Source organism: Narcine bancroftii, chromosome 7, assembly GCF_036971445.1.
Source record: "Narcine bancroftii isolate sNarBan1 chromosome 7, sNarBan1.hap1, whole genome shotgun sequence".
NCBI classification, from domain to species: Eukaryota; Metazoa; Chordata; class Chondrichthyes; order Torpediniformes; family Narcinidae; genus Narcine; species Narcine bancroftii.
The window spans coordinates 14,639,018-14,660,880 of NC_091475.1; the positions used below are offsets into that span (position 1 = coordinate 14,639,018).

A 21,863-nucleotide genomic window follows, 5' to 3' on the forward strand; every position below is an offset into this window, starting at 1 on the left:
CGCAAGGGAACATACTAATAGGAGGGGATTTCAACCTTAATTTGGATTCAAACATGGATAAAACTGGGAAGAAAATTAACAGAAAGAACAAAGTAACCAAATTTATAATTAAATCAATGCAAGAAATGCAACTTTTGGATATATGGAGGAAACAACACCCAAAGGAAAAGGAATATTCATATTATTCGGGTAGACATAAAACATACTCAAGAATAGACCTATTCCTGTTATCAGCTCGCATGCAAGACAGAGTAAGAAAAACAGAATATAAAGCTAGAATATTATCGGACCACTCACCCCTGATAGAGTTAGAGGACATCCCTCCAAGAATGTATAGATGGAGATTAAACTCCATGCTACTTAAAAGGCAGGATTTTAGAGAATTCATTGAAAGACAAATTAAAATGTACTTTGAAATAAATACGGAATCAGTGAAAGATAAGTTTATACTATGGGATGCAATGAAAGCGTTCATCAGAGGGCAAGTTATGTAACCAAGATCAAGAAGAACTACAATCAGGAAACAGAGCAGTTGGAAAGGGAAAAAGCAAATATAGAAAAAGAATTAGCAATGAAGGAAGACACAACTAAAAGAAGAGAATTGGCAGATAAAAAAATAAAATATGAAACACTACAAACATATAAGGTGGAGAAGAACATAATGAAGACAAAACAGAAATATTATGAACTAGGAGAAAAAACGCACAAAATTCTAGCATGGAAGCTTAAGACAGAACAAACTAAGAGAATGGTATTGGCATCAAGGAAAAAAGACAAACAAATCACATATAATCCAACGGAGATTAATGAAAACTTCAGAGAATTCTACGAAAAATTATACCAAACTGAAAACAAAGGGAAAGAAGACAAAATAGATGAATTTTTAACTAAAATTGAACTACCAAAATTACAAATAGAGGAACAAAATAAATTAACAGAACCATTTGAAATAGTAGAAATACAAGAGATAATAAAAAAACTACCAAATAATAAAACACCAGGAGAGGATGGATTCCCAATAGAATTCTATAAAACATTTAAAGATTTATTAATTCCTCCCCTCCTGGAAGTAATCAACCAGATTGATAAAACACAAAGCTTACCAGATTCATGCAAAACAGCAATAATTACAGTAATACCAAAGACAGGGAAAGATCCACTCGCACCAGCGTCATATAGACCAATATCTTTACTTAACACAGATTATAAGATAATAGCTAAACTATTAGCAGATTAGCCGACTATGTACCAAAAATAGTAAATCTAGACCAAACTGGATTTATTAAAAAAAGACGAACAACAGACAATATTTGTAAATTTATTAACTTAATTCATGCAGTAGAAGGAAATAAAGCTCCAACAGTAGCGGTGGCTTTAGACGCAGAGAAGGCCTTTGACAGAGTAAAATGGAATTATTTATTCAAAGTACTACAAAAATTCAGTTTACCAGAGAAATATATTAATTGGATTAAAGCATTATATAAGGGGCCATTGGCGAAAGTGACAGTAAATGGATATATATCAAAGCAATTTAACTTAAGCAGATCAACAAGGCAGGGATGCCCACTATCACCTTTATTGTTTGCGTTAGCTATAGAACCACTAGCAGAATTGATAAGAACAGAAAATAAAATAAAAGGGATAAAAATAAAAGACAAGGAATATAAAATCAGTTTATTTGCAGATGACGTTATAGTATACTTAACAGAACCAGAAATATCAATAAAAGAATTACATAAGAAATTGAAGGAATATGGAGAAGTGTTGGGATACAAGATTAACGCATATAAAAGTGAAGCAATGCCAAAGAATAATGCGGATTTCTCAAAATTTAAGAAAGAACCACCATTCAGATGGCAAATGCAAGCAATACGATACCTAGCTATACAAATAAATAAAAACCTTGGCTATCTATATAAACTCAATTATTATCCACTAATGAAAAAATTACAGGACGACTTAGAGCATTGGAAAGACTTACCACTAACACTAATAGGAAGGATAAATTGTATTAAAATGAACATTTTCCCAAGGATACAATACCTATTTCAGGCATTGCCAATACACTTGACGGAGAAATTCTTCAAGGAGTTAAAGAAAATAATAAGGAAATTTTTATGGAAAGGGGGGAAACCGAGGATAGCACTAGATAAATTAACAGAATGGTATAAACAAGGAGGCTTACAATTGCCAAACTTTAAAAATTATTATAGAGCCGCACAATTAAGATTTTTCAGATTTTTATCAAACAAGGGAAAAGCCAGATTGGACTAGATTAGAACTAGATAAAATAGGGGAGAAGATACCCGAACATATATTATATTAATGGGATGAAAAAGAGGTACAACGTAGGAATTCTCCAGTATTACATCATCTGCTCAATATTTGGAAGAAGATTCATGTAGAAAGGAATAAAACAAATTACCAACTACCAAAACTAATACTGACGCAAAATCAGCTAATCCCTTTTAAAATAGATAACCTTTCCTTTAGAGAATGGGAGAAAAAAGGGATCAAAAGAATACAAAAATGGCTTTTCAGGAAATAAATTATTATCCTTTGAACAAATGAAGGATAAATATAATATAACTCACGATACAGTGTTGGCATACTACCAACTGAAATCCTACTTGAAGGACAAATTGGGAAGCAGTCTGAGGTTACCAGAGGGAAGTAATTTTGAATATGTGATTACAGACACAATGATAATCAAAAAATTTATAACAAACATGTATATTAAACTGCAAGAAAAGGAGAATGAGGAAACAAATGGTAAAACTAAACAAAAATGGGAACAAGATCTAAACATAAAGATAAAGAAGGAAACATGGGAGAAGTTATGCTCAGGAACTATGAGAAATACAATAAACACGAGGTTACGCATGATACAATATAACTGGATACACAGGCTATACATCACACCTCAAAAGTTAAATAAATGGGACCCAACAGTATCTAACAGATGTTTTTGCTGTAAAAAGGAAATGGGAACAACAATTCATGCAATCTGGACATGTGAGAAAGTGGAAATATTTTGGGAAGATCTAAAGCAGATATTAAATAAAATCACAAAAAGCAATATACCAAAAAACCCAGAGGTCTTCCTCCAAAGTAACATAAAAAACAAAGAATTTGGACTTGATTTGGATGGTGCACAAAAAAGATTTGTTAGGATAGCCCTAGCTGTAGCAAAAAAATGTATTATGTCAGCCTGGAAATTAGAAGATAACTTGAGAATACAACAATGGTATATAGAAATGAATAAATGTATTCCATTAGAAAAAATAACATATAATTTAAGAAATAATATTATAATATTTGAACAAATATGGGAGCCATACATGAAACACAATATAGAAAACCTACCGGGGACATCTACCACCTAAAATGACAGAAGGAGAAGGGAATGAAAAGAATTGACTCAGTGGAATTTCTTGTTTATTTTTATTGAGTGACAACATTGTTTGACGGGTTTAATGTATCTTAGATTCTGAACTTTAAATGAATGGGAGGGGAGGTAGGGAGGGTGGGATGGGAAGGGGGGGGGAGAAAACGACACTGTATATATTTGAAAAGGAAAATATATGTATCTTGATCAATGTGGTTTATAGTGTGAAAAATAAAAAAATTTTTTAAAAATCCTGATTTTGCCTAACGGTGACATAACATTAGCAAGCACATTGTAGAAGTCAAAATTAAGAGCAATGAATCCAACTGTGATCTGTTTTCAAATTGATATACAAAAGCCTTCTCGTTCTTTGCCCTGACTGAGGCTTGTGCAATTGGTACACCTCTGTGGGGAACATGCCAGTCATCTCTTCATTTCTGAAGAACCGCCTCAGCTTCAAGAGAGAAAACTGGATGGAAAATTGATAGAGAACCTGTAATCACAACAGATGCTTCTCAAGGTAAAAGCAATCTAAATGGCTTACTTTAGTTTGAGAGGATGGATAATCGTGAGTTTCATGACAATGGCTGAGGCTCACTGCCATCAGTATGTATTATTAAAGAAGTCTCTGTTCATTGACAGAAGTGTGAAATGTAAGGGCAGTGTAAAATAACTGAAGCAAATCAATATGTACCTCAATGCACAAAAATGCTGGAGAAACTCAACAGGTCAGGTCGTGCCTGTCGGCTTTTAGTTCATAACTTGATTAAGGGTTCAGGACAGAAACGTTGGTTATGTATCTTTATCAGAAAGAACACTGCAATGACCTGCTGAGTTTATCCTGAACTTTCATGTCATGAGCTACAATCACAGTGTCTGAAGACTTTGTTTAACTTAATATGTTCCTCTCACATCACTCGAAGAACCTCTTATGCTGCATCTGGGTGCTTTGCTCAATATAACCAGCAAAATCCTGGGAGCTATTGCTCAGGGGAATTGCTCTGTGTGGAAGAGCATAAACAGAAGAAAGGCAACAGCACCTGCCTTACTACATGGTTAGACCTGACGCTTCAAAATGAGGAATCAATTCGATCAATATTCATCTCTGGTTAGAAATGCCACAGATTTTCCTCTCTTTATGACTATAACTGTAAGGAAGGATCCCTGTAGGTGCACATCAATGGGCATTTGCCCCACACCTAGTAAAGTTACAGAGATGGAATGGGGAGCGATCCAGAATATTTCAGCAATTTTTTTTTGTTCTCGAATGAATCTAAGTCCAATATAGAAATGCTAACATTATTTATATTATTTGTGAAGCCAAAGGAGCTTAGATGCTCCCTAAGAACGAGGCTAAACAAGCATTGGGATGTTTCGAAGCATTTGCAGATTGAAGCTCACACAGATGCACAGCATATTTATAAATTGCACGAGGCATTCCAAAGCATGGCTTAATTCAGAAAACCTAGAAGCCTCAATAAGATGATTCTGGTTTTATCCTACTCTGTGTTGACTGAAGTGTTCCCCACTCAGCAAGATGATTGGGCTCCAACATAACAGATTAACGTTGGTAAATTGGCCAGAGTCAAAGTGCACTTGCATCAATGTTGATTGAGGTCCAAATAGGGTTGGATTGTGATGTGGCGAATAGTTCACAAACAAACAAATACACGCTGCCCAGACATATACCGGTTTTGACAAAATGGCAGAGAGCAACTATAAAGGATTTTGAACCATTGACTAAGAAGGAATAATGATCATACTGGAAATGCCCTCGGCGTATCATTACTCTTGTTGCAACTGTACTTTTATTTAAATTGCTGGGCCCCAGGTTTAAAGTTTTTTTTTTCAAAAGATTATTAGAATTTGGGAACAGAATACTTGGGATATGGTAAATGTTTTAACTACATTTAATTTAATTGTAGGTTTAAAGCAGGCCGATGCTCCCTCTGAATGGGCAAAATAATTAATATAATTTAAAATTAAATAATCAAATCAGATGTTCAGGTTGAGTTGTGAAGGGAGGTAACAATTGCTGAATTCTGTCAGTGATGGTTTCATCCAATGGACATTTAGATTATTTTTCTCCTTTCCTCCTGGCTGCTCTTGAAGATGGTTTCCCTTCACAAGTTGATGTCTCATCCACATGCCTAATCAATCTGTGTAAATAAGAAAAATGGCACACATTTTACCAATGAGCTGAGATCCAGGACTGATTTGCAGACCCTGAATGCTCCAGGTGGTTGGTCACCTGGAGAGGAAATCCCAGCTGCTTGTCGCATGTTCCTGCCTGATGAATATTGGGCAGACCAATACTGCCACTCTCAGTATGAATCAGGAACTAAAGCATGTCAGTTCCCAATCTCCATGACTCAATATCCAATCCGTGAAGAAATAAGCAATATTGATCGTTCATTCTGGCTGGAATAAAATGTGAAATGAGGCTTTTTTTTAAGTAGTCTTTCTCATATTGGGAAAATATTATTTTGGACACAGAGCGAAATATTATTTTTATCAATTCAATTCTTCCGTTTTGGAAGTATTTAATAAGGAAGTAATAATTTGAGCAAATGTAGCCTTATTCTCATTTCAACCAACCAGAACAGTATGTCAGTGCCTCTTTGTAATAGTTATTTGCCCACAGTTTCCTTAACCACCTGAAACAGTATTTTATTTGCATTCTTTGTAAAAGGTTTACTAAGATAAATTGCTTGTTTGATTCCAGTAAAATTTGCAGCATTGTTGTAACAGCATGTCAAGGTTACTGCCCAGTGCAGCATTGTTGTAACAGCGTGTCAAGGTTACTGCCCAGTGCAGCATCGTTGTAACAGCGTGTCAAGGTTACTGCCCAGTGCAGCATCGTTGTAACAGCGTGTCAAGGTTACTGCCAAGTGCAGCATCGATGTAACAGCGTGTCAAGGTTACTGCCCAGTGCAGCATCGTTGTAACAGCGTGTCAAGGTTACTGCCCAGTGCAGCATCGTTGTAACAGCGTGTCAAGGTTACTGCCCAGTGCAGCATCGTTGTAACAGCGTGTCAAGGTTACTGCCCAGTGCAGCATCGATGTAACAGCGTGTCAAGGTTACTGCCCAGTGCAGCATCGTTGTAACAGCGTGTCAAGGTTACTGCCCAGTGCAGCATCGTTGTAACAGCGTGTCAAGGTTACTGCCCAGTGCAGCATCGTTGTAACAGCGTGTCAAGGTTACTGCCCAGTGCAGCATCGTTGTAACAGCGTGTCAAGGTTACTGCCCAGTGCAGCATCGTTGTAACAGCGTGTCAAGGTTACTGCCCAGTGCAGCATCGTTGTAACAGCGTGTCAAGGTTACTGCCCAGTGCAGCATCGTTGTAACAGCGTGTCAAGGTTACTGCCCAGTGCAGCATCGTTGTAACAGCGTGTCAAGGTTACTGCCCAGTGCAGCATCGTTGTAACAGCGTGTCAAGGTTACTGCCCAGTGCAGCATCGTTGTAACAGCGTGTCAAGGTTACTGCCCAGTGCAGCATCGTTGTAACAGCGTGTCAAGGTTACTGCCCAGTGCAGCATCGTTGTAACAGCGTGTCAAGGTTACTGCCCAGTGCAGCATCGTTGTAACAGCGTGTCAAGGTTACTGCCCAGTGCAGCATCGTTGTAACAGCGTGTCAAGGTTACTGCCCAGTGCAGCATCGTTGTAACAGCGTGTCAAGGTTACTGCCCAGTGCAGCATCGTTGTAACAGCGTGTCAAGGTTACTGCCCAGTGCAGCATCGTTGTAACAGCGTGTCAAGGTTACTGCCCAGTTTCATGCTCATTGCTGATATTCTGGGTGGAAGTGAAATAAACAAAGGTTTCTGAGAAGAGTTGGATCAGTATTATCCTAATGTTTTCCTTATGCTCAAGCTGGCTTGAGTTATGAAAATATTTTTTCTTGTACTATTTATTTATTTTTAAAATGTAATTTATAGCAATATTTGTACTGTGAGGCCTGCTGCAAAACAAATAATTTTGTGACATGTTTATGACAATAAATTCTGATTCTGAAATGGAACTTCTGATTCTCAATTTAGCTTTGAATATGGGAAGGTCGTGTAATTAGTACCACAGCATCTTACTGGGATCCTGCTGGATCCCACTGGATAACTGGAAATTTTTGAGGTTACAATGGGATCAGGTAACTGAGTTGGAAATGGACTTTGTTGCTGACAGACTCCACACCATACTTACATGGTGTCCATGCCTCTTTTATGTACACAAACACATCTAAAGCAGATTGCGTGTGGGAAAAAAAGGATGATCAGTTGATTCTATCTGCCATAGTGCAACCAATTGGAGCTCCCCGTCTCAACCAATTGAGATCAGTTCAGAGGAGGAATCAGTTATTGATCTTTCAACTCCAAATAGTCAATGGGTAATCTCACCGAGGCATTGAAAGCCTAGAACTGCAGGTCAAAGATTCCATTATTATTCAATAAATGTTTATGTCTAAATGTTAGATTACTGAGCCATTAATAAGTCACACTTATTAAAGTGTTGGGATTATTCTAATTTCAAACCATTTACCCTTAAACAATGAAGAACATTTTTTGCACCTCAACAGATCAAGTGGCCGAAAGATTACGATTTAACCATAACTCTGCATTAACCAGTTCACAATTACAACCAAAAAATTTGTAATGTGGAATAAATACATGCTCTTATGAAATTTGATGTCAGGATAAATAAATAAAATGAACATAATTATTTTTCAACTTATTTCTTGATGCATATGCAGATATGTTTTGAAAGGCTGGTGATGAAGTACATCAGCTCCTGTCTGAGTGGCGACATGGATACGTTCCACTTTGCTTATCGTAGAAACAGGTGGATGCCATCTCACTGGCCCTACACAAAGCCCTGGACAACAAAGATGCGTACATGAGGATGCTCTTTATCAACTACAGTTTGGCATTTAACACCATCATCTCCTTAAAACTGATCAGCAAACTCCAAGACCTGGGAGTTTGCCAAGATTGGTAAGAACTTCTCCTCCACAATCTCCATCTGTACTCTAAGCCCCCTGCTCTACTCACTTTACACCTATGACTGTGTAGCTCAGTATGACAATAACGGCATCTACAAATTTGCCATCGATGCTATGGTAGTGGGTTGTATCAAGGAAGGGGATGAGTTGGCATACAGGATAGGGATTGAAAACTTGGTGCACCAACAACAACTCAATGTCACCAAAACTAAGGAGCTGATTATTGACTTCAGGAAAGCCAGAAGTATACAATCCAGTGATCATTGAGGATCAGAGGTGGAAAAGTGAGCATATTTAGCTTCTTGGGAGTCACTATCTTGGAGGATATTTCCTGGACCCATCACCCACCAGTGGCATCATGAGGAAAGCACATCAGCGCCTCTACTTCCTCAGGAGTTTGGAGGTTTGGTATTACACCAGAAACTGGCAAAATTCTGCAGATGTGTGTTGGAAGTGTGCTGACCAGCTGCATCATAGTCTCGGATGGGAACACCAATACCCCTGAGAGTAAAGCCCTCCAAAAGGTAGTGGACACAGTCCCAGACATTAAAGGCAAAACCCTCTCTACTATTGAGTACATCTACAGGAAATGCTGCATTGGAAGGCAGCAGCAATCATCAAAGACCCACACCACCCAGCACACGCTCTGTTCTCGTTGCTGCCATCCAGAAAGAGGTATCGGTATCACAAGACTCTCAGCACCAGGTTCAGGAACAACTGCTACCTCTCCACCACTAGACTCCTCAATGACAGACTCAATCAGGACTCATTTAAGGACTCTTACTTGTGCACTTTATTGATTTTCTTTTGTTCTCTCTGTATTGTTTGTTTACATTCATAATCTGTTTACAGTTCATTACTTGTTTACATATTTATGCTGTGTACAGTTTATTTTTTGCACCATGGAAATTCTGACGTGCTTGCAGGAAAAATGAATCTCAGGGTTATATGTGATGTCATGTGTACTCTGACAATAAGTCTGAGATGATCTGGCTTTGCTTTACGGAAAATCACAATGCAGACCAGCAGAACACAACACCTCTCGCACTCCCTCAAAATGTGGGGGATGCCTATACAAGATTTAACATAAGGGAGAATTGTACAGATTTCTTTCAATGAAAGTTGGCTTCATTATCTGAAAGAAGGAGAAACAAAGAGCTGGGGTTCCTGTAGCCCTCTATAATCTATTGAACTTGGCATTTACTTCTTAAGTTGAGAAACGATAGGATTTATCAATGATCCCCACCATCATATTGGTTGGTCACACTTTCTTCAGCAGAATAAATTCCTAAAGTTAACTCGTAATGCTAATAAATTGATAAAATCTGGGGTCACATAATTTCATTTAAAATACAGCCGTTCTTTAGTAGGGGAGGGGGGGGGGGAAATCCCTTATGAAGTAGATTGCCTCTCACCTAGTTGTGAGCCTAATAGCTTTCAAGATGAGTCATCCACAATCATGCAATTTGGCTTTGCCAGAGGGCGATCCTATGTCTGTGCAAAGGCAGGTCACGGGGAGATTTGTTGCCATTTTCGTCTGAGCACCTGATGCTGGGGAAACAAGGGGCTCGGGGACGATAATATCACTTAAACGCTTGCAAGAAGTCCCCTTTCAGCAATTGAATTTACTTTTATTTGCCACTGGTTTCAAACCGTAATGTTGAGTGAACACAAATATTATAACACAATATGATTTGGGGAACTTTTTCATTGAGGAAGGTCAATAGCTGGTGTCCATATGTGATGTATTCAATGGATGCTCTGACCTCATGTAATCAGTAAATATTAATTTTAATTTTACTGATACAATACTAAGACATCAGCTAGAAGGTCCTCTACTGATGAACATCCAATGTACTTAATTTTGGTGAGGGTGGCATCATTTTTAACAACGATGGGCAATGATAGGCCATTTTCTCTGCTTAAATTTAAATTTTGAAAATCGTGATGTAATTGGCATACCAAAGAACTGCTAATAATGTCCTGGGTCAGCTGGAGAGAGGAGAGCACATGTGGTGGTGGTGGGAAGAGGGGTTGCAAGAGTTTGGCAATTGGGGGAGGAGTGATAAAGAGATGGAGGACTCAATTTTTGTTAGAATATCAAGGGCATAATTTTGTATTCCAGTGCATTAAAATCAGGTGGACTTGTATTTTTAATTAGTCTCCAGTTAATTTTAATATTACAGTCGGAAGAACATCAGTAAGTTGAAGGGGATGCAGAGGAGATTCACCAGAATGTTGTCAGGATGAGAGGGCTTGAGTTATAGGGAGAGGTTAGATAGGCTGGGTCTTTATTCCCCAAAGGGAAGGAGGCTGAGGGGTGACCTTATAGAGGTTGATAAAATCTTGGGGCACGGATAAAGTGAATGTCTATTTTCCCCAGAGTAGATGATTCTAGAACAGTGGTTCTCAAACTTTTTCTTTCCACTCACATACCACTTTAAGTATTCCCTGTGCTATAGGTGCTCTGTGATTAGTAAGGGATTGCTTAAGGTGGTATGTGAGTAGAAAGAAAAAGTTTGAAAACCACTGTTTTACTTGTACCTAATTGACTCATTATGTGCAAGGTTTCATAACTCCAAAGGATATGGGACAATGACAATTTTTCTCAAGCAAAATATTTCAGTAACAATTGGGTTTAGAGCAGTGATCCTCAACCTTCCCTTCCCACTCACAAACCACCTTAAGCGGGGATTGGGATGTTCTGTATCTAGAACAGAGGAAACTATAGAAGTGGGAACAATTTGGCATTCAGATATGGAGATTTATGGAGAGGAACAGTTTATGGACCAAATATGGCAAAGGGGACCAGCCCAGAATGCCAAGTTGGTTAGCATGGACAAGTTGGGATGAAGGGCCTGTTTCAAGCTGTGTGGTGCTCTAATGTTTTATTTTCTGTAATATGGTTTGGTGATTTAACAGTGTGCTTTATTTCTCATTGTTTAATTTTTAAACAAATCACGTTTCAATGGGTCAGTTAAAGCAATACCGTCAGCATTTGGTTCAGAGTGCGTTGCTCCAATTCTAGCTTCTTGATCTGATCAAGTGCCTCCCGTGTCTTTCTGTGTTCTGTGGCCAGCTGGTGATTGAAACTTTTACCTTTTAACTCCAGAATTTTCTCCAGGTCCTAAAGATACAGTGAAAAAAATAAGCAGTGGCAGGAAAACCACAGGAATATTGCCAATTGAGGACAAAACTGTGTTCGTGCATCCCTTACTTTCCTGGACTTCTGACACGTTGGTGGGGGAATTCCACAGGCTTAGCCAACCCTCTGAATCAAGGCCAAATGAGATGTACCTATGTAAAGGATGGACAATCCCAAAATGGCATTGCAACCAAAGGATTCACAATGCTATTCACCATTTGAATAGCAGAACAATCAAGAATTGAATACATGGTCTATTTAGTGCTCACAAGGTCCTACATGTGATCGGCTAACTCAGGACCTCCAAACCCCTGAATGTTAGATTTTACCCTCACATTTTATGCGAATGTTCAATGTGATGTTAAGTGTCATGGTCCCTCACAATGGGAAAGCAACCAAAACAAAACATTTCAAATGCGACGAGGAAATGCAGTGAAATGGGATTTGGGCTGATGATAGTGAAGTATTTTAACCCCAATACTCAATTTCTTTTGCAAGATGGGACAATGTACTGTTTACTTTCTGAGTTTGCTGATCCCTGTACGTTAATTTTTGGTGATTAGTGCACAAGGACACTGAATCCTCCAGAACAACCTACACCTTCCAATCTTTCGCCATTCCAGACATCCTAACCAGAGGAAACACAACTTGGCATTTACCCAGCCAAGCCACTTGAAAATAATTGCATTTCTCAACACCGGAGAGGATAGGACTTGTTTATATAATTGTCCTTCACAGCACAAATCCCTCTGTTGCAGGAGTCGATTGAGTGAAGATTCACTGGATAATCACAGGTATTTTCTTTCTCACACAGGGAGACCAGATCTGTACATAATATCCTCGGAACAGATGTAATTGTAGAAAGACATCTTTTTTCTTGTATTCAAATCATCTTACAATAAAGGCCATCGCCTTCCTAATGGTCTGCTGAACCTGTACATTAACTTTCAACCATCCATGTTAAAGGACATTCAGGACCCCCTAATCACCAATGCATTCCTATCTCACACCACTTGATCAAGACTGCAGTCTCGGATCAGGAGCAGGGAACAAGTGCGGAAAGTCATCAGGGAGTCTGTGCAAAGATGCTGTCTGACTCATACTGTTACTGCAAGGCTGACGCAGGTGGTGGACAAGTCTGTCTCCCCAAATGCAGGTGAAAAAGCAACCCAGATGAGCTCAGGGCAGGTTTTACGGAGCCAGGAGATCGAGACTTCTGCTCTGGACATTAAGTGCACTTTTTTCTTGAGGGCCCAGAGGTCCAGGTGACGGTGGCTGTGCAGACACAGATGGAGGCTGCACAGAGACTTACTCCATCTAACCATCAGCTCACTGACTCAGCTGTTGGTCTCTCTCTTCCACAAAGGGGGCAGTTTGAATGGCGAAGGTGTCACCACTGAACAGCTTGATGTGCTCATTAAGGACAGAGGTACCTTTCATGAGCAAGTTGCTGATCCCATTGGGACACAAGGGATATGATCCAAATGTACTTTCTGGTCTGCAGGAGTAAAGCGACTTGGCACCTCAGCAGAACTGCTCAGCAGTGACCGGAGAGACAACTTAATAGGACGCTGTATTGGACGAACAGAATGAATGTCTTGCTCTTTGACAGGAATGAGATGGGTCATTTATTTATTTTTAACTGACAACATGGTAGAAGCTGATTCCAGTCATTGAAAACCACATTGCCCAATTACACTCAGTTAACTTATAACCCCGATCGTTTTGGAGGGTGGAAAGAAGCCGGAGGAAATCCCCCACAGGTCATGGGTAAAACTTACAAACTCCATACTGGCAGTGCCGGATTCAAACCCCTGTTTCTGGCGCTGTAATATTCACGCTAACTCTATCTGTGTCTCTTCTGCTGAAACATGATGTGCCCACCTCTGATTTTTTGCTAACCCAGAATCCACTTGCTAACCCAGAATCCACCGCTAACCCAGAATCCACTTGCAGTCCGTTACTTGGTGCTATAGGATGGTGAGTAGCACTTATGAGTAACACACAAGTAAGTTCACTACTGGGGTCTTTGAGAAATTGCGCAAAGGTCGGTTAAAAATGCAAAAGCAAACACACAGATACATCTCAATAAAGGCCTGGTTTAGACTACAACTGCAATATCGTTAAGCATACATCTGACAGGAATATGTACCAGAGGGTGTGCAGCAGACATTTACCCGAAAAAAATTTGGATTTCAAGAGTTAAATTACACAAGTGTGTTTGTAATTCCTGGAATTTAGGGGCAGGGTTGGTTAAATAAAGACTGGGAATATAGGACAAGGAGACTGTCTAAAAATTTGAGCCAGTCTTTTCAGGAGGAAATTTGACATGGAGTCGATTGTATGAATTCTGCGGGTTTTTTTGGTCCAAAAATGGCAATTATTGCCAGCTACCTTATAAATTTTAAATTTGAGATTAATGATATTTTGTTGCCACGAAGTTTGAAAGAATATGAGGCAAAGATGGTTTCAGACAGAGATCAAACATGATCTTGTTAAATGCAGGGATAGGCCAGAGGGACTAAACCGACGGCAGCTGCGGCCTTGTTAAATGTTAGGCCATCAGGTGAGAAGCTAAGTGTGGTGAAGCATTTCCTACAGGAAATAAATAGAGATGAATCATTAACTGTCATATTCCCTCTAACATGGGTCTGCACTGCCTTCCACCCTCTAAACAATTCAATTGTCCATTCACATCATGTTTTTGGGATGTAGAGAGATTAAAGCAAAATAAATCAATGTTTAAGAGTTTTAAATACTTTAAATAATTTATGCATACCAACTGAATTTTGTTCCAAAAATGTTTATGGTCTACACTTATGCAAATACGATCACATTATTTTAAATCCTCTAAATGGATTAATTGTTGTTTCAACCAGGAAATTAAAAAGACAGCTTGCTTCCCTTATAATCTGCAATTTATAATTTTCCTCTCCATCAGTGTATTTGCTATTTCTGTCTTATAATGCACATGATGTTTCAAGTTCAAATTGTACAATTGATTGTACAATTTGACAGTACAAGTATAACTCAAAAAAACTGCATTTTCCAGTCTTTGGTGCAAAAAACATGCAAACACACATACAAAGCAGTAGGTATATACATATATAAAAATAAATAAATATTGCTAAATAAATAATAGAGACTTGGAGGGTTCGGAGGGTTTGAATATTTTGTCTTGGTGTTCATTTCATACGAAAAGTCTTTAACCACTTTACTCCCATGAAATTATAACTACAATCACAAATAGAGAGCATTTGACTAGAAATTTAGTGCACTATTCAGATGTCCTACAATGGTACAGACGGGATGGGACAATGACCTGGTTCCTGACCTTGCGCTTGACTTTTCAATTATGACTGAGACTAAATATAATGCTCAGTTCTCAATACTGATTGGTCAATAGAGGGGGCAGTGGGGATGGGAGAAGCCAGCACATTACAGGGGCGAAGTGGAGTGGAAAGCTAATAGGTTTCAGACTAATGAATGGCATATTAGTATTGAGGGAAGGGGGAAGAAGGCTCCTGGTATAAAATGGAATCTTCAAAGCAGGTATGACATCTGGGAGAAGGAAGTTCATCAAATAACTATCACGACACAACTTATTCATAGAGAGGAACACACAATTCCAGAAAGAAGAGGCAGGTTGCAAATGCAAACTTTGGAGTAAATTTTCAGTCAACTTCACCCCATACCACTCAAGGACAGACTGTAGTTCAACTGCTTTCATAGAACATGTCGGTCCAATAAAAGATTCTCAGATTTTTTTTTTCATTAGAGAGTGTAGCAAGGCTATTAGATTGTTATTCAATGTGCTGACCTGCTGACAAAGAAATTTGTCTTCGAAGTGCAAGAAACTGGAAGGGATGCTGGACAATTTAAAACCCAAAGGAGGGCAATGTTGCAAATATTTTTTGAGAGTCTTATTGCTGCAGGGAAATTTGACACCTGACATTTTATCAGAATTGTCGCTCACCCTAACACTTTTACTCGAACATAAAACTTATCCAACAGTAATGCAATTCATCTGCTATTTGTTTTACAACTTCTGAATTGCAACAGTTCTTACTTATTCACGGAACAAACTGGTTTTATTAACCTTGTTTCCACTGAAATTGTTCTATTTATAGGACCAACATTCAAACCGCACTCTTTATCTTCATGAAGATCTGTGACCTCAGTTATATGCACTCCTTGTTTGCTTTGTCCACGGTGGTCAGGACTGCTGTCTATAGCCCCTTTCACACTTGCCAGTGATCCCAGGAATCAAACACCAATTGGCCTTTATAGTGGCAAGTGTGAAAGCAAAATCAGCTCAACGCTGGCATCAGATGATGTCATCGCTCACCAGGGATTGACGGCCTCGACCCCTAGTACAATCCCCGGTGTCTCAGATGCCGGCGTTGCAATCAGGCAAGTGTGAAAGGGGTAAATGCATTGTGGCATTGAAATAACCCCAGTTTTTGCATATGTGCAGGAAGACAAAGATTAAAATGAAGATATAAACTTTGCTGTGGGAAAGTCACAGTGGGGGGAGAGAGGAAATAAATAGCAATAGCGGACAATTTTTAAACAGTGCTACAACGCAAAATATAAAAAGCAATGGCGGACCTGATTTCCCAGAAAGCCTTGCGGCAGAGAAACCCCCTCTATGAATACTCCATGTATGCAGCCAGGCATATAGCCCTTTCTCTGCTGCATGGAATTCTGGGAGGGTAGGTCCACCATCACTTTTTCCCACAGTATTTATAAATTTATGTGATATTGCTACCAACTTTCCCACCCTGTTTAACCATCATCTGCTATTGCTATTTATTGCTTGCACTTTCCCATAGTCCCTTATAAAGGTTTATATAGGTCAGTACAACAACAACAAGAGCTGAAGGGCTTGTACTGTGCTGTACATAAAGCTTAATTATATTATAATGAAGCATGATTAATCTTGATCAAGATCATAATACATTGATCAGGATTTAGGATAGATCCACCATCACTCGATGTCATCACTGGAAGGTAGAATAGTCTTAACCCCGGGGACGGCTCCTTGCAAGTGTGAAAGCGTTCAGTGTCCCAGTTAGGAGTGGTCAAGTATGAAAAGCCAAACCCCCATTCCTAACCCGGGTCACTGAACAGCCAATTTAGTGGGATGCAAATATGAAAGTGGCTTATCTCTGCTTCCTAGCCTCAGATCATTTCCAGTGATCCCTGGAACATTTCAGAGTTTGTTGCTTGCTTTTATCTTGGGAAGGTCACCCCAGTTCCATAAGCAAAGCTTCTGAATACTTCTGTTTTAGACTAAATGAAAGGAGTGAGTGTGGGCATTGCCTCTGTTGGAGACTTCTACAAATTAGTCAATCCTACATTGGCATTCATGCCCTTATGATGCCTCCACAAGAAGAGATGCCAAGGATGATTGATTATCTTTGGACTTGGTTCCAAAGCATGAAGAATATGTGGAGTGTGAGCATTGCTCTTCCCCTGCCTGTCCAAATCCCTCTCAACCTTTTGGAACAATCTTTCGTCTTCTCCAAAGCCCACATCGCAATTTGTTGGTTAGTGACACTCTCCTGCCACGAGAAATGCATTGTCTTGCCTTGCGGTGCAGCCTGTTTAAAATTGGTTTCAACAATCACACCCTCTGGGTGAAATACAGACAAAATGCAGGAACTGGACACAGAATAACAAGGAATTCCAAGGTTCATGCAAATAGTTATTATGTCACTCTCACGGGCTTAGTAAGACCTACAATGTTGTTTTAATGTCATTATAGAGTTGAGTAGTGATTCTCAACCTTTTATTTTCCACTCACATACTACCTTAAGTAATCCCTCACTAACCACAAAGCACCTTTGGCATAGGTGCTCTGTGGTTAGTAAGGAATTAGTTAAGGTGGTATGTCAGTGGGAAAAAGAAGGTTGAGAACCACTGGAGTGGAGAGAGCATCGAACAATACAGCACAAGAACAGGCCCTTTCGTCCACAATGTCTGCGCCAGCTGAGGTGCCAATCTAAACTGATCCCATCTGGCTGTATATGCCCAGTATTCCTCTATTCTCTGAATGGAGTACAGAGATAGTAATCAATTCTTTAGCCCAATAATTTTCTGGGAAACCAGAATGGACTGTGCTATCAAAATGTCACATGATGGGAACATTGTTAGTAAGCAGGCTTCGAAAAGTCACCTGCATCTAGCTAATATGGATTGAATTCAGTCCAGACTGAGGTTCCTCTTTGTCCTGCTAACTTTTATCAACCAATATGTAATTGGTTTTGTTAAATGTAATAAGTTTTCATTTAAACAATCTAGATAATAAGAAGATACAGGACATTTTATTCTTGGAGATATTTGTATTAAAAATGGAAACATTACCCAGTAAACAAGAACAATAAAATGTAGGTGCTGAGGTAAAATGGCAATAACTCAATTGAAGGTTCAAAATTAAACATCCTTTCTCGGAATCACTGTTCACATTAACGCAGATCAAAAGCTACCTTGACGTGTTCACCGGCTGGATGTGAACAATGGATTTGTTGCAGTACACAAAGGGGTTATTTAGCCAATCAAACACGTCAGCTCTCAATAGTGCAATTTATTTATTTCATTGGCGTGTTCTTTTCCTGTCGCACTTTACAATACATTCTTTCAACTTGCTTTTGAAAGCATTGAGAGGCTGCTCCAATATCCCAGTGTGAGTGTAAGTTTTTAAGTAATAACCAAAATAATATGGCAGAGAACTCAGCAAGGTGAAGAAGAACAACAACAACATATTTGGCTAAGACAGTAAAAGACCTAACCATTGGGTAAGAGACATGACCATGATTAACGAATCCCAAGAGAATTGTAAGGAATATGTCTGAATGTTCAAACTGTTCTGGGGGGTCTGTAAGTTTAAATGATATGATTTGTCTCTCTTGGCGTAAGACTAGCTCCTCGTGATAGTGCTTCTCGCTGTAACAGAGTTCTCACGCTTTACAAAGTCATTAAAAATCTATTTGTGCAGATGTTTTCAAGCAACCTCAGGTCCACTTTAACACCAGAGCAGTGAGTTCCAGATCATCAGTACCCATGGCCTCCCACCCCTTTTCATTTTAATCCTAACTTTTTTAAAAAATCCATTGTCCTTCGATCCATCTGCTGTGGGAATAGATTTGCTCAGTTTTCCGACATAAAACAGACAGAACCTTATGATTTCCAATAAATTCTTTGAGAATGACACAAGCTTCTCTAGCTTGTAGCTGAAATTCCTCACCCCTGGAATTGTTTTGCACCTTTTCCAGGACCTTGCTATCCTTCAAGTGTGCTCAATGATTGTTAATGGTAGCATATCTGAAGAAAGAGAAAGGCTACAGATGTGCCAATGGTGAGGGCTGGCATCACATTTCTTTCATGAAGCTTTCATGAACAGCTACACTGGACAATGAAGATTTTGCTTCCTGGTTGTATTTCATGGATTTTGGGCGGCTGATCATAAAAATCACCTTAAAGTTTTCCTATTACTTACTGTTTTTTTTAGATATGCCCTATTTGTGATTTCCAGTCATTTTTAAGTCTACTTCAGGCAGACAAAACCATGAAATGCAACATGTTGTTGAAAATTCATTCTCCGCATTTGCACTTGGACGTCTTCCTTGCTGATCTCGGTGCAGTCAGTGACGAACTTGGTGAAAGGTTTTACCAGGACAATGCTATCGTTGAAAAGTGGTATCAGGGCAACTAAAATATATCAAAGCTAGCTGCCCTATTGTTGGACTCTGATGCGAGAGGCATCAGATGCTGAGTACAAACAAAATTCAGCGGCAAAATATTTTTAGGTCAGTTGACTAATGCCATGTGTCAACATGATTATGCAATTGAACATGCTAAATTCAATTAAAGTTAATTTAATGTTTCTCCAATTTCCTATGTGATACAGCAAATCTGAAATTATCTTTGTTTTCCGCTTGATAATCAGTCTTATCATAAGCCCCAATTTTCTTTCAGGAAGCAAACCTTTTGAAAAAATTATTGTTGTCCAGTACAATCCAAGAACAAATTGTTTTGCTTTATCACAATTACACCCTCATTCCTAACACCTGGCCTTGGTTGAACGTGAACAATTACTTCAAAATTAACTGCACAAAATGAATCTAAAGAAAATGTTCTCTTCCTGCACCCCCATCTGTCACTGGTGCTTCATGTAATGTCACCATTCTTCATTACATGACCTCCATCCACTGCATGCCAATGCAAGAGACAAACACAATGTGAAGTCAAACACCCTCTGCTCAGCGAGCCAAGCAGCACCAGTGGAAGAGAAAAGGGGTTCTCAGTCTTAATAAAGGGTTTTGACTCAAAATGTCAACCATTTCAATTGATATCTCTGTCCAAGGTCTTGCACACTGCCAGACTGAAACCAAATTGGAGGAACAACACCTCATCTTCTGACTGGGCACCCTCCAACCGAATGGCATTAACATCGACTTCTCCAGTTTCTGTTAATCGTTCTCCTCCCCTTCTTCCCCTTGACACTTTCCCCCAGCTCTGTCTGTCTGTCTCTCTCTTTCATCCCTTTTCTATCTGTCTCCTTTCACAGAGCCAAAATTAATTCTCATCTCTCTTCTTATCCAATTTACACCTTTTGTTGGTCTGGACTCTTCCCCCTGCATTCTTCAGTTTTTATTCTAACGCCTTCCTGTTCTTTGCTTACACCTTGAATAAGGCCTCAGGCCAAAACGCTACTGCTTTGACCTACTATGGACACTACAAGACCAGCTGAGTAATTCAGCATTTCTGTGTGTTTTTACCAGGTTATTATGATCAGCAAACGTGAATACAGCATACTTGATTGCCTCATCCAAGTCATGGATGTACATTGAGAACAGCAGTGGCCTCAGAAACATTCCCCTTGACAATCCCTTGGTCACAGCTCTCAACCAAGAATAACTTGTCCATTTCTATTCTGTTTGCCGTCCATTAACTAATCCTCAATCTACAACAGTGCATTACTCCTATACAGCAGGGCTTTAATTTTGTTTAATACTCAATTGGAAGACCCTTTTTTCAACTGCAAATATAATGGTTCAAATTGATCTAACCTGCAAATTATAATCTGAAAAAAACCCATCAGATTATCTGAACATAATTCTGCTTTCATGGATCTGTGCTGAATCTGCTCAATCCTATTATTATTTTCCAAGTACCCTGTTAAATCATAAGGGAAAGTTTTCTCCACTGCTGGTATCTGACCTACATGAGAGCAACAATTTTCTGGAGGAACTCTGGGTCAAGCAGCGTCAGTGGAAGAAAAAAGAATACTCGAATGTTTTGGGCTGGAACCCGTCATCAACCTATTGGGTTCGTTTGGACATAGAGGAGGAGGAATTGCTTTTCCCAAAGAATAGTGAATCTGTTGATTTCACTCAAGGAAGCAGTCAAGGGTGCATTAGTAAATATATTAAAGACACATAGAATAATGCAAAGAAGGGGGATTGAGGGTTAGAAATAGAAATAGAGCATTACAGCGCAGTACTGGCCCTTTGGCCCATGATGTTCTGCTGACCTATATATCAGGATCAGTACCCATGGATTGGAGGGTAGCTAATGTTACCCCACTATTTAAAAAGGGGGGGGGGTAGAGAAAAAGCGGGGAATTATAGGCCAGTGAGCCTTACATCAGTAGTGGGCAAAATGGTGGAATCCATTATTAAAGATGTAATAGCGGAGCATATGACTAACAGAGAAGGGATTGGACAGAGTCAACATGGATTTACAAAAGGTAAATTGTGCTTGACAAATCTATTGGAATTCTTTGAGATGGTGACAGGTAAAATAGATGGGGGAGAGCCAGTGGATGTGGTGTACCTGGATTTCCAAAAGGCCTTCGATAAGGTCCCACATAAACGACTGGCATGCAAAATCAAGGCTCATGGGATTGGGGGCAAGGTATTGATGTGGATTGAGAACTGGCTGGCAGATAGAAGACAGAGAGTGGGGATAAATGGCTCATTTTCTGAGTGGCAGGCGGTGACCAGTGGGGTCCCACAGGGATCTGTACTGGGACCCCAGCTGTTCACAATTTACATTAATGATCTAGATGAGGGGATTGGATATAATATCTCCAAATTTGCATACGACACTAAGCTAGGAGGGGTTGTGTGCACTGAAGAGGGGGTCAGGAAGCTCCAGTGTGATTTGGATAAATTGGGGGATTGGGCAGATACATGGCAAATGCACTACAATGTGGATCAATGTGAGGTTATCCACTTTGGTAATACAAACCGGAGGGCAGATTACTATTTGAATGGCAATAGATTGGGAGATGGGGAAGTGCAGAGAGACCTAGGGGGCTTCTTGTGCACC

The 21,863-nt window shown here is 39.4% G+C and overlaps 1 protein-coding gene across 6 annotated transcripts in view; it reads right to left on the minus strand.

The window, feature by feature from the left end:
* Nucleotides 1-21,863, minus strand: part of LOC138738531 (lebercilin-like protein) — a 57,205-nt gene that overhangs the window by 17,635 nt on the left and 17,707 nt on the right. For 4 of the 6 annotated variants that reach the window (XM_069888931.1, XM_069888927.1, XM_069888929.1 and 1 more), the window contains exon 4: nt 11,370-11,507. The exons of 1 other annotated variant lie outside the window; for it this stretch is intronic. In XM_069888931.1, the coding sequence (XP_069745032.1) occupies nt 11,370-11,507 (138 nt within the window). Of the gene's footprint in view, nt 1-7,117; nt 7,183-11,369; nt 11,508-21,863 lie in introns of those variants that run through there. One more of the 6 variants, XM_069888932.1, reaches the window with a different exon arrangement.